Source organism: Ursus americanus, chromosome 28 (assembly GCF_024610735.1).
Source record: "Ursus americanus isolate L20-20 chromosome 28, mUrsAme1.1.p, whole genome shotgun sequence".
NCBI classification, from domain to species: Eukaryota; Metazoa; Chordata; class Mammalia; order Carnivora; family Ursidae; genus Ursus; species Ursus americanus.
Window position 1 is genome coordinate 34,131,210 of NC_142154.1, and position 12,806 is coordinate 34,144,015.

Below are 12,806 nucleotides of genomic sequence, written 5' to 3' on the forward strand. Positions count from 1 at the left end.
TATCAAAATGTATAAAAGATGCTTCTAAAAACAACTGTTACGTTTAGTGTTTTTGACTTAGTGATCGAGCCATAATTTTTTCAATTCCAACTTTCATTTGTTGCTGTACCCTCTCCCTAATGGGGGTTTGGGCCTCCGAGTCATCTTCTTCAATCTTTGTGTGATAAGGTGAGCTACTGGCTTCTGTTTAGCAGAGCTGGATCAGGAACATCTCTGTGTTTGATTGGCTGGCTTTGAAAGGATTACTCCTCTGGAAAGCCACTGTTCTGTATCACATTGCTAGCCGGGTGGACTTAATTGTGGTTAAAAAATTCAAATTGAAGATGAGTATTTACATCAAAGAGAACATTACCTTCAGTACTCCTAGGTTACATAGCTTCTATGTGTGTAATGAAGAGCTCTATTTCAAAACAACCTTAAATGCTATAGCCAGAAATAACGGACTCTGGCAAAGAGAGGTAATTTGGGGTCCCTGTATGTTCTTTAACAAAGTCAGTACGATTTAAAAATAAATGAATTCCAACTACACAAATTGAGTTCAATAAGATTAACAAAACTGAGGGAGACCAATATGTCAGCTATGTCAACAAGTCAAATACATTATACTATTTATACCCAGATGACATAGAACAATGACTTTCCATTTTTATTTTGCATTACCCAGTTACTCAGAGTAAACATTATTACTTTTCAGATGCCACTTATCATTTTATCTGAAAGAAAAATTTACTGAGCAAAATGCTTAGCTGTAGGATTTTACGTTTACAATCCATCAGGTTATAATATTAAAGTTACTACAGTTTCTTCCCCACTGTGAGCATTCTGTATGTGCGTTTTATTTACATTCTGTCACTTTCTATTTCCTCCTAAACTTTATACGTTCAAGAAAGAAACTGTATTGGTGTTATGTAACAATACTTCAAATTTGCAACATACATACTGGTTTCTCTCTCCCTTGAACCCATGTGCCTGGAAAATAAACACAATGTATCCCCCCCAAAACCACCTTGGAGTGTATAAAGAAGAGTGTAGACCTGTAGCAGTATAAGCACTGGAAAACAGTTGTGTGGAAGGGTAAAGATGTATCTGTCCTTGTTGACAACAATCCCCACGATTTAATAAGAGCCACAGGCAGCCAACTTGGTAAATGACAAGGTTCAAGGCCTGGCCATAAGAAGTGGGTAACCCAGTGGGAGTTAAGGCTTTTAGGTCTTACAACTAATGTGATTCAAAAAACAAAACAAAACAAAAAAACCCCAAAAACCCCAAAGCAAGCAAACCGTAAAACCTGGAGAAAGTGCTCCAAATAGAGCCTCTTTGGCAACCCAAATTCAACCAAATGATTCAGGTGGACGGTTAGAATAAACTGTGCGCCGTTTCCTTTCACTAGGTCTACAAGCCCATAAATTTGTTTGGTCCAGAACACCAGGAGTTATTAGCACCTTCCTTTTCCACTTTTTAATATTCAATATATTCAGCAACAATCCTTAATCCATGGTCTTCATTCATTTATTGACTGAACAAGATCCTGGGTGCCTCCTGGTGATCGCTCCTTCCAGATTGACCTTATATGACAGCAAACTGAAATGCCCCTCCGTGGAGAGGGTCAAGACCGTGAGGAAAGTCATCCAAAGGTGGACGCATCTTGCTTTCATTTACTTGTTTATTAGAGGGGCGGCGATGGCCGTGGCTAGACGAGGACAAGGCGCGAGGCGAAGGGGCGCGCGGGCCGTGAGCCGCAGCCCCGGGGTGGGCACCCGCGGAGGAAGTGGAGGGCAGTAGCCACGCTCTACCAGCTCGGCCCGCCGGACCCAGAAAATGACCAGCCCCTCCCCCTCCACTGCACCCTTGACCCCTCCCCCTCTTTCCAGGCCTTTCATCCGCCCGCTCGCCCGCCGGGCAGCCCCGCGGGCCCCGGACCTCGCGCCGCCCGCCTCTTTCGCCAACCCGGTCCAGCGACGCGGGCAGGCCCAGGGCGGCCCCGCGAAGCCCTCGGCCGGGCGAGGACCCCGACCCCGACCCCTCCGGCCGCGCCCCTCCCCCTCGAGTAACGCACCTGCGGCCCCGCCCCCGGCCAAACGCTGAGGCGGCGGCGGGCTGGCGAGGCCGAGCGGCTCGGCCCTCCAGGCGCAGTCACCTTCCCTTCCCCCGCCATTCTGCCCACCCCCCTAGCTCAGCCACCAAGCAGCCGCCGCGCTCCTCAGCCGCCCCGAAATCTAAAGGGGTCCGTCTCCGGCACCACAACCAAATGGCTGAGCCTCCCTGGCCGGCTGCGCAGCCCGCCCATTGGTCCCTTCCCCCCCGCCGCCGCCACCATTGGCTGTTGCCCGGAGACCCTCGGCAGCGATTGGCTCCAGCTGTTGCCGCTCATCCGCTGGACCGCAGGTCCCGCCTCCACCGTGATCAGGTTAGTGTGCGCCGCGGGTGCTGGGGGCTCGAGAACCGAGCGGAGCTGGTTGAGCCTTCAAAGTCCTAAAACGCGCGGCCGTGGGTTCGGGGTTTATTGATTGAATTCCGCCGGCGCGGGAGCCTCTGCAGAGAGAGAGCGCGAGAGATGGACATGGACAAACGGATTCATTTAGAGCTGCGGAACAGGACGCCCTCTGATGTGAGCATTTGCCAAAAATATCTCTGTCGGTCCATTCTCCTACTTTGTGTGTGTGTGTGCGTTGGGGGGAGGCACTTTTTTTTGAGGGGGGGCGCCCGGGAGGTGTGGGTTTGGGGGTCGGACTGCAAATGAATTGCAAGGTTGGGGGGTTGCAATGCCATCCGAGCATGTTCCGGCTGCCGCCGCCGCTGCCCTTGGTGTGTGACTACCTGTGCGTGTGCTCCCGCGTGTGCGAGTGTGGGTGCGAGAGTGTGCGTGCGAGTGTGCACCCACCGGGGGCCAGCGGGCGCACGCGTTTGGGTCGGAGAGAATGAGGCAAAATAACCCTCTGAGCTCGCTGCTCCCTTGACTCCGTCTGGGGGGAAGATTAACGAGGGAGGAGGAGGAGGGGGGCTGCCTCCTGGATTTAACAACAAAAAAAGGGGGTTTTATATTTTATAAATGAATCCCCCCTTCCGCCCCCCTCCCGCGCCTTCCCCCTCCCTTTCTCTCTCTCTCTCTCTCTCTCTCTCTCTCTCTCTCTCTCTCGCACACACACAATAAGTTTTGGGCTTCGCGAGTCCGGTTTAGTTTCTGATAAATGTGGGCCGAGGCCCCCGGGGAGAGCGCGTGGGGAGGGGGCTGCAGTGGAGTTGGGAATGGCTCGAGTTTAAAGTGCGTCTTCATTTCTTTGCAGTGATGAGGCGAGAGACGGGGGAGCCATATTTGTAACTTTGTAGTGTTCGTGAACGCGCCCTTTCTCTCCCTCCCTCCCTTTCTCTGCCTCCCTTCCTCTCCTCCTCTTTCTCCCTCACTCTTTCCACCCCACCTTCGGGCCAGATGCTGATGTTTCTTCCTTTCCTTCCGAAGGGAGGATAAATTGGAAGGGGGGAGGGATTTTCGAATGTGCAAAGGCACAGATAATCCCCGCGCCTCCCCACCTCGAGCGATCGCTATTGCAAGTTACCCAAAGGCTACGTCCCGGTCCCCCCTCGCCCCTGCTCCTTCCGGCCTCGCTAAGATGCCAGCCTTTGAGCCCTCGCGCCCCCCGGCCAGTCTTTCTCCAGGGTGGGCTCTTCGGCAGCCATTCGGCGCCTCGTTAATACATGGGCACGGGAAACTTTGTCAGGACGCGAGCTGCCCAGACCTGGTGCCCGTGGTGGGTATTGGCTGGGTCCAGATTTATGCGGGCATAGGAAACACGCAGCTCCGGGATGGGAGTTTGCCTTCTGGTCGCCGTTATTGATTGGGCAGCGGCGGGAGTACGGCCGGAGGAAACTTACACGGATGGGAACTGGGAGGCTCGGGCGAAAGCCCACCCCCAAGGAGGGGGAAGGTGAGGGTGGGTTACTCGAACGCTCGTTTGTATTTCTGCCTCCCTCTCGCTTTCTAACAGTGTTTTATGTGAGTTGGCGGCTCAGCGGAGGAGACCCCGGCTCTGGGGCGGAGACCCTGGCCGGCTCCCCTCCCGACCCCTCCGGAGACCAGGGCGGCGCGGGCGGGAGGACCCCTCCTCCAGCCTCGGTGGCCAGGGTTCCACAGAGTTGGGAGTTTGGGTAGTGCTGTGCGCTGACCTGTCGCCCCTCCAGCCCGTTAAAAGCCGAATCCCTGGCCAAGGCAGGCCTTGCTTCCTCTTTTCTCTAGTTCCTCCCCCAAACCTGAGTGAGACTTTTGAAAACAAGATCCTTTTTGTGCCCCCCCATCATAACGCAGCTGTGGACTGTAGACGTGCAGTGCCTTATGGCGCGCAGGGCGGAGAGGGGGTGGCGGAGGGAGGGGAGGGGGTGCCCGCCGAGAAGGCAGGAGTTTCCGCGAACAATTTGCCGGCGGTTTGCCTTTCTCTGGCCGGTTTCATCCCGGCTTAGACCCCGAGCCGGAGGATTTGGGGGCTGGGTGTGGTGATGGGGGAGGGGGCCGGAGCCGCGGTCTTCCCGCGTACTTTCCGGAAGCCCCCCGTGCGGAGGGGGAAGGGCTCACAGTAGGGGGCCGGGGTCGTGGCGGGTGGGTGTGGAGGCGCGGTTCGCCCGGCCAACCCCAGCCACACGGCTGGCCAACTGGGAGCGAGATCGAAAGCGGGTCGAACCGGCTCTTTAAACTTCCCCGAGTGTGTGCTGGGGGAGGGGAGCGCGCCGCGCCGAACTGGGAGCGATTTCTCACGCTTCGCCCCCTCGCCTCCGAGTCTCCCAGCCCACTCGCCTGCCCCCTGCCTCGAGGCGGGGTGGGGCGCGGGAGGGGTTGGAGGGGGCACTTTCTGCACATTTGGGGAGGAGGGGGAGAGAGAAAGCTAGCTAATGAGGGACAAAAGGGGTGGGGGAGGAGGAACTATTTTTTTTAACCGTTCTTAAGACAAACAGCTCTCGGAGAGCGCCCCCTGCGCCCCTCCCCGCCGCGCTCCCCCCCGGGGCCCCCACACACCCACCTTCGGAGCCTCTCCCAACTCGGATCCGGGGGCTGGTGGCCACGCCGCGACGCCGAAATAGGACGAGCAGCCATGTTTCCCGGGTCTCGCGCGGCCCGCCCCGCCCCTCCCCCATGGCGCGGCCGGCGCCGAGCGCGGGGCTGCGAGTGCGGGCGCCGGGTTCCATCCGGCGCGGGGCGCGGGCCGGCGGGCGGGCTGGCGCCTGGGCGGCCGGGCCTCGTGCGCGCGGGTCGGCGCGGGCGCGGCAGGCCGGCCCCGGGCGGGCCTCCTGGCTTCCCCAGCTGCTGCGGAGCTCGCGGTGTGTTGTTATTATTATTTTCGTGAAGGCCAGGCCAGCCGGAGGCCGAGCCCGAAGGGCGCCGAGGCGTTATTGGGGGGCAGGGGCGGTCGCCGGGGCCCTGCTCGCCTGTGGCATGACTGCCGGGCGCCGGGCTGCCATTTTGTCACCGTGGCTGTTGTCGCTGTGGGGGGGCGGGGTGCAGAGCCTTGCGCCATCGCCCCGACGGCCCCGGACGTGGAGGCAGCAGGGGAAGCCGGCTCCGGGGACCCCCGGTGGTGCTCTGGGCCCCTAGGGGGGTTCCCTCCCCGCGACAACGGCCTGAGGCTCTGCTGGAGCGTCGCGGCGGCGGTCGCCCTGGGAGGGCGACGATCCTCCCTCCGAGTGCTCCCCCCCCATCGCGCTCCCTACCTCCCCCGCCCCTCTTCTCGCCAGTGTTTCGCCCTTCCTCCCGCTGGCGTTTTAGACGTAGTTAAATGTGGCCCTAAAGACGTACTGGTCGCCCCGGTGTTTGCTCTTTCGGAGGAACTGATAGGAGGGCTGGGGGAGAAATTAAACATGAGGTTTCTTTTTCGGGAGGGGGGGCGCGCGCGCGACTCTAGCGGCCCTGAGTGGAGCCAAGGACAGCAGCCGCTTACCCGGGAGGGACGAGTTGTCGATGTGTTGGGGAAACGCCCTCCGGGGCTGGGCTCTCCGGGAAGGTAGGTCGCGCTCCGGGTTTCAGGTGGGTGTTGCAGCGCCCTGCCTTCGCTAGGGGAGCCCCCCCACCCAGTCTTCTGCCCCTCCCCCTTTCATTTTTTGCCTTGGGGAAGGCAGTTTACGGTAGTAAATGTAACCCTAAACCGAAAAGAGAAGGGAATAAGGTTTGCTTTTTTAAAAAGTAAGTGATGTCTTTCTGCCGACCGCCTTTCTGCGTCACGTCTCTGGCTTCTCTCCGGGACTTTTTAAAAGCCGATGTCAGTGCTGGTTAAGCACCTGACTGGTTAAACTCTGGTGTCTGCATGAGACTAGCTTTGATGGCAGAGGCTGCCCAGGAAGCCAGGTTTTAACTCTGACCTTTGGAATACGTCGCATGATGTTTTTCAGACTGACTTACTGCCTAATTGGGTTCATGTAGCCTGATATTAACTACAGTTTATGCCAGCCAACCAGGGATCCACAGGCAGAAAACTGAGCTCCAGCTCGGTATGGTCATGGTCGGTTATGTTTTGTTAATGCATTGCCGCTGCTGGTAGTTTTGAGTCTGGGGGCTCCATGGTGAAGCTGAGTTTTGGAGCCCCCACGGACCTGAGTTTGAATTCTAACTACTACGAAGAGGTAGGATAAGTTAACCTCCTCTTTGAACTTTAGTTTCCTCACCTGTAAGAGGGGAATGGTGATCTGGTTTAATGTGTAAATGACCAAAGTGGTTCAATCTGGCCCTCGGTTGCTCAGTATGTGATAGTGTTATTGGAGAAAGAACTGGGGTGCCACGAGGCACAACTTTGAGTGGCTCTCTGGTTCTGGACAACAACAGCAATAATAATAGTGAATGCTCACACAGCCCTACGCTGTGCCTGGCACAGTTCTAAGTGGATTAGACAGATCAATTAACCTAGTCCCCACAGCTGCACTGTGAGGTAGGCACTGTTATCCTCCTGTTACACACAGGGAAACTGAGGCATAGAGAACTTATCACAGCCAGTCTGCGTACTCAGCCTCTTAGTCTCTGTGCCCTCCCCTGAAGCACCCTTTTCTGTCAGACACTGAGGGGAGAGCATTTTCTTCTCTGGTTTTTAAACAGTGCCACCTTACGAGAGATTGGGTTTCCTGTCATTGAAGGTACTGACGAGAACCCGGGATGGCCCCCAGGTTGAAGATACTGAGGTGGATAGTCGGGACCAGGGGCTCTGATACGGGGGAAGCCGTACACTTTCTGAGTTCGGTTTAGAACATCCCATCTGTTTAGGCTGAAATAAGTCTGTCCTTTTAGGTGTTGGGGTATACATTTTGGGTGATGAGAAGACTCTCAGGCAGTGATTTGTATGGGATTTTGCATGTAATGCATTTTCCATTTTTGCCTGTCACCATCTACAGCCAGAAAACTGAAGAGAATTGGCGTGGCCTCTGTACCTAAGATGTGGTGTACTAATAACTCACGGATCATCTCCCTTAATTCTCCTTAACAACTCGTTAGGGGTAGGCAAAGCAGTGTGACCTCCTCCATGTTGCGAGGGTCACAGCAGGCAACAGAGTTGAGTTCTTGTCCCACTGTTAAGCCAGGGGCCCCTTAAGTTGGACTGTAGGGACTTTGAGGGTTGTATAGTCCATTAGGTCCCAAACGTGGCCCCTCCTCAGAATCACCCGGGGGAGCGTGTGAAATGCAGACTCCGCAGGGGTCGTCAATTTCAGGTTCAGCTGCCTGTTTGGTGTCCTGAGCTAAGAATAATCTGTAGCAGAAACATTGGAGTCAGTTTGAGGATTTGGAACACTTTAACTTTGAATCTCAGTGAAGTGAAATGTTATCCCCCCAAAAGAATTCCACTTGTCTCTTAGATGGTTATAACCCTTCCACCCCCCCAAACTGTATATATTATAGTTGAATTTTGTCAATAAAAGAATTGTGGAAATTTGTTTTCTTTCATTATAAAAGTGCCTGTGTAGTATTGTTACTTTTCTCTCTAGATACAGTTTATTGTCTGGCCTTTTACAGAGAAAGCTTGGTGACCCTTGGGTGGGAGGCAGTGGGATCGAGATCTGGGGTGTTTTTGTTTGTGTGTGTGTGTGTGTGTGTTTAATTTTTTATTAAACATGGGCAAGCCATTCATTTGGGTGGTGCTTTAGGAGTCTTTCCAAGTTCCTTTTTGTGTTGCCCTTTAACTAGTTGATGCCTGGTGGAAATCGGCCTTGCTCAGAACCCCCGTCAGAAGTGAAATTGTCCTTGTTATCAGTTTAGAATTGAGCACCCGTTCTATCTAGAAGTTCTGTGCAACCAGCTAAAATTCCTACGCTTGCGTACTCCGAGTATTTTAAAAGGTTTTTGCATCTCTTGTAGTTAAACGGTTAATCTTAAATTTCAGATGTCTTAGGGCTCTGGGGCCTGCAGAAGGTGTAGCAGCTGTGTCCTCCATGGCTGACATCAGACCCTCAGCACAGATCGTTGAAAGCCACAGATAATCCTGCAATCTCTAGTTCTGCCCTGCTGCTCTCCCACCATGCGTGTTTCCTGGGGAACATACCAGCAACAAAGTGGCTTTGAGTTTCAGAGCCCTTCTTTCTACCTCTAACCTCTCCTGCCTGAGCTCCTGAGCCGAGGGAACAGATATAAGATTGGCCAGGCCGAGGGGAGGAGATAAATCCAAGGGGAGGAATCCCAGTTCCCGTACATTTGGCCTGTCCTTTAAGGACAGCAGGCCGCAGACCCAGTTCCCTGTCTGGGCTGCTCGCGCACCCCCAGCCTTTCAAGGTGACTGCCTCTAGACTTCTACAGTCCTTTTTATTTGTACAGGCACCTACCTGAGCTTTGGGTGGTCATCCCAGAGCTTCAGTCCAATTTAATGACAGCACGTTGAAGTAAGAAACTTAGGGCTGTGGGTGACCCTTTATAGGTATTGTAAATAGGGTACTCCTCAGAGGTCTCACCACTGTACCTGCCCTCTCTACCTTGGGAGAGGAGCTCAGAGCTTGTTGCTGAGTGGTGATGAGCCCTGGTCGAATGAACTTGGCCCAATTGTTTGGCCTGAATTCTGACATGAAGAGGAGGCTCATTACTCTGGTGTCCAGAAGGGGCTACTCCCTTACAGATGGGTGCTGCCGTGCCTCCCCACCCCATTTTGACCCGCCCCCCCCTGCTCTCGCTAGATGTCTCCCAGGAAGTACACCCCACCAGTCCCCCATCACCACTACCTTCTTCCCACAAATACAGAGAAACAGGGACCTGACTTTGAATCTTATAATCTTATGTTACATTGAAATACAATTGTACAAATGATAAATACCCAACACTGATGTTTTCATTAAAGAGATGGAGTCTGGCAGGGATGGAGAATTGCGAAGGCATCTGTTATTCAGAACTTGTCATTTAATAAAATTTGCTGAAACAAGATGAGCAAAGCACCCATGGCCCTGGGCCACCTGCCCGGACATGGAAACAGCCTCCTCATATAGAACCAGTAGTCCTGATGATATTTGTTAATACAAAGTCTGTAAACAAGATAAAATATCTTTGTTCTGCCACGCCAGGCCCTGTCTTGTGCCCACTGGGCCACACCCTGCAACCCCCACGTTTGCACCCAGATTGATTTTGCTGTAGCCGCACCAGGGGCACAGCTGCCCTGGTGCGCTCCTCTGTCTTCTTTACCAGAACTTGCTCCAGGCAGCAGATCTGAAAGATCAGCTTGCTTCCTCCTATCACTTACCCTAATGTGGATTAAAGTGAAGCCTGTCTTTCCCAGAGATGTTTGTGTTTGGGGATTCCGGTTTGGTGAGGAAATCAGCAGAGGACTATTAGAGACTTGGGTGGTGTTCTCAGTTTTGCTATTAACTAACTTGGACGAGCTGCGGGGCTCCTGGGGCCTCCGTTTCCTCCACTCTAAAATGGGAGTATTGCATTAGCTTGGTGGCTTTCAGACTTTCTGATCCTAACATAAAAATACGTTTCACACCACTATCCAGTGTGTATATACTTACATGTTACACAGAACAAAGACAAGATGCTTCCTTACTCCATGGAAAACACTTCTGTTCATTTAAAAAAAAAAAAAAAGTTTACTGGCTTTGACCTACAAATTGATCGCATTGCTTGTGATTATTTGAGGGACATTAAAAGATGAATATTAAGCTTCCTTCGCACTCAAACATCTTGTGGTTTGATTTGGGAGAATGAGAGAATGCCGATTGTAGCTTTGTAAGCTCCCTTCACTGAAGGTCAATAGCGATTTCTCCTGCTTGTAAGCCAGGGGTCCCCGTGTTCTCAAATGGTACCCCTTTGGTTTTGTTCCACCTCTTTCCCACCCCAAACCTTCTCATGGCATTAAGGAATCCTTATCCTAAGTTCCTACCCCAGGTGGATGCCTTCCAAGGTTCCTGGTTATGCCAGGGGCCCCCAGCCAAACACGCCCCTCCTTCTCTGCACACTCATCGCCCGGCGCCCTCCATCCTCGCTGTGCCACACACTGTGCAGGTTGCCCGCCGGCTCCCACATTTCCCAGCACAGAGGAGAGACCGCTGGGGAGAGAGGAGAGTGCCTTTGGCTCCCGCTTCCACCCAGACTACCTGGGTGGTGCATCCTGCCTCCCCCACTTCAGCCACGGCCCCTCTTGTCTCTGCAAAGTGATGATAGAACAGTACCTACCGGACAGGAAGCGCTCAGTGAATGATAACCGGTATTGGTGTTCTGGTCCGTTCCGCTGGAGCACCATCGTGGGCATTCACTTAAACACACACACACACACACACACACACACACACACACACACAGACCTATGTTAACAACGGACACATTATATAAAAAAGTCACATTTGTTTCAATGAGAAAAGAGGTTAGAAGCTAGAGATTCTAACTTGGCAGAAGTCTTTTTCCCCACAAGCAATTCAATAGTAAATGTGTTGGGGTGCCTGGGTGGTGCAGTCGTTAAGCGTCTGCCTTCAGCTCAGGGCGTGATCCCGGCGTTCTGGGATTGAGCCCCACATCAGGCTCCTCCGCTGGGAGCCTGCTTCTTCCTCTCCCGCTCCCCCTGCTGTGTTCCCTCTCTCGCTGGCTGTCTCTCTCTCTGTCAAATAAAATCTTTAAAAAAAAAATAGTAAATGTGTTGTTTCTAGATGTGAGTGGAGCAGTGGCATCTCTGCCCCCCAGAGCAGCCCCAGCCCTGGACCCCAGGCAGTTTCTAGAGGGTAAGGTCACCGCCCGCCCTCTCCCCAGCTGTGCCTTTGCTCACTGCGCAGGGGGCTGCGTCGGACCCTCTCCCCCGACTGCCCTCCGACCCTGCCCCCTTGCCTTCCCAGCCACCCTCTCCCCTCTCCCAGAAAATCCACACCTTTCTTCTGAAGAAATGCCTGGACAGAATCCGTGCCCAGCTCTGCCATCCTTGGGGTCTGGTCCACTCCTGCCGCTCAGTTCCCTTTCGCCCCCTGGGCCCCTGAGCCCCGCTCCGCTTCTTTGGTCCCTCTCAAGCTTGGGATGTTTCTCCCATCTCAAAGCAAACAGAAAGCCTGGCTTGATTCTTCCTTGTCACCGTAGCTGCTGCCTAGCTCTCTCCCTTTTTATAGTCAGACTTGCCGAATTGTCTAGAACCACCTTCTCCATGCCCTCACTTCTCTCACACCTTAGCCCTACCCCTCTGGTTGGCTTCCTGAACAACTCCAGAAAGACACACTCACTGTCTTCCCTTACGGTGTCTGCACCCTTGACCTTCCTGAGAGCCGTTCCCTCTTGCTCTCCCTTTCTCCTGTACGTCTCTTATAGCTTTGGCCACTCCTTGTTTCTGGGGTCCTTTGTCCTCCTCTGTGTGGCCATGAAGTATTGTGCCCAGGCAGGCCTGGGCCTTGGGCCCTCTCAGTCTGCGTTCTCCCTCACTGACAGCAGAAGGGACTGTGCTCTGTGTGTGATCTGATGTGGGCCTTCCATCCCCGAATCCCTGGCTCAGCTCAGGACCCACCCGATGTCTCTACCTGAGTGTCCAGAAAGAAGCCCTGGCCTCTGTCACCTCCATCCGCCCGCAGATGGACCCAGCTGATGTCCCTGCATCAAGGCCCCCTTGAGCCATGCTTCAGACTTCAGCCAGCATGCTCTCACTGAAACACAGGGTTAGCTGGGTTGCTGTGCTTCAGATCCATAGTGTTCTTAGGAGGTGGTCCGAGAGCCTTGTGAGACCTTACTCAGGTCCTGCGTGGACTGGCCACGGCGTGCTCACATCCCCCGCCCCTCCGTGCGCTGGCCTCACCACCTTTATTCCCACAAAACTACTCGAGGCCCTAACTGCCACCGCTGTCACCCACTTAGCATCTAAGTGTCTCCACCAGCTCCCTCAGCTTCCACCCTCCTCTGCTCTGGGTCTGGTTCTTTTGTTAGGAAACTCTTACAGAAATGGCCTTCACAGTGCTTCAGTTGGTAATTATACACTCTTGAATGTGTTTCCATGAGCATTTCTGTCCCCCTGTGTAGCCATACGATTTAAAGGCTCCGTTTTTGGTACACGTCACCGTGTCACCTCGGCGCAGCACTGGCCGTGGCACATGGTGGCCATTCTAGAAATGTTGGTTGAATGAAGAGACCAGGGTGCTCCTGTGTTCTTGTTATTGTCATCACCCTCTGTCTGGAAAGCCAAGCACAAGCCCCTTAAACAAAGCATCGGAAACAGTGTAGGGTTCATTGCGCCCCCTGCCCCAGCTCTCCCCTGGGTGAGGGAGCTTCTGCCTCTGGGTTGGTGATGCACACTGTCTTAGTGCCCTGGGCTCCTCGGATGTTTCTGGTTTTCACAGCCCTAGTGTAAAGAATTTGAACCGCAGCCCTGGCTTGTCTAGCTTTCAGATGATGGTTTGTTCAC

At 53.8% G+C, this 12,806-nt stretch overlaps 1 protein-coding gene and 1 long non-coding RNA gene across 3 annotated transcripts in view; one reads left to right on the plus strand and one right to left on the minus strand.

Annotated features, from left to right (window-relative positions):
- Window positions 1–1,645: 1,645 nt before the first annotated feature.
- On the minus strand, window positions 1,646–5,915 carry LOC123800775 (uncharacterized). Its single transcript, XR_006782017.2, has 2 exons — window positions 5,007–5,915; window positions 1,646–2,532 (listed from the first exon to the last, which is right to left on the minus strand). It is a non-coding gene; the product is annotated as an uncharacterized LOC123800775 (long non-coding RNA).
- ANP32A (acidic nuclear phosphoprotein 32 family member A) overlaps window positions 2,478–12,806 on the plus strand; it is a 37,224-nt gene continuing 26,895 nt past the window's right edge. The window contains exon 1 of one of the 2 annotated variants that reach the window (XM_045810610.2): window positions 2,478–2,608. In XM_045810610.2, the coding sequence (XP_045666566.1) occupies window positions 2,555–2,608 (54 nt within the window). In that variant the 5' untranslated portion in view covers window positions 2,478–2,554. Of the gene's footprint in view, window positions 2,609–3,593; window positions 3,747–12,806 lie in introns of those variants that run through there. The other variant, XM_087856826.1, reaches the window with a different exon arrangement.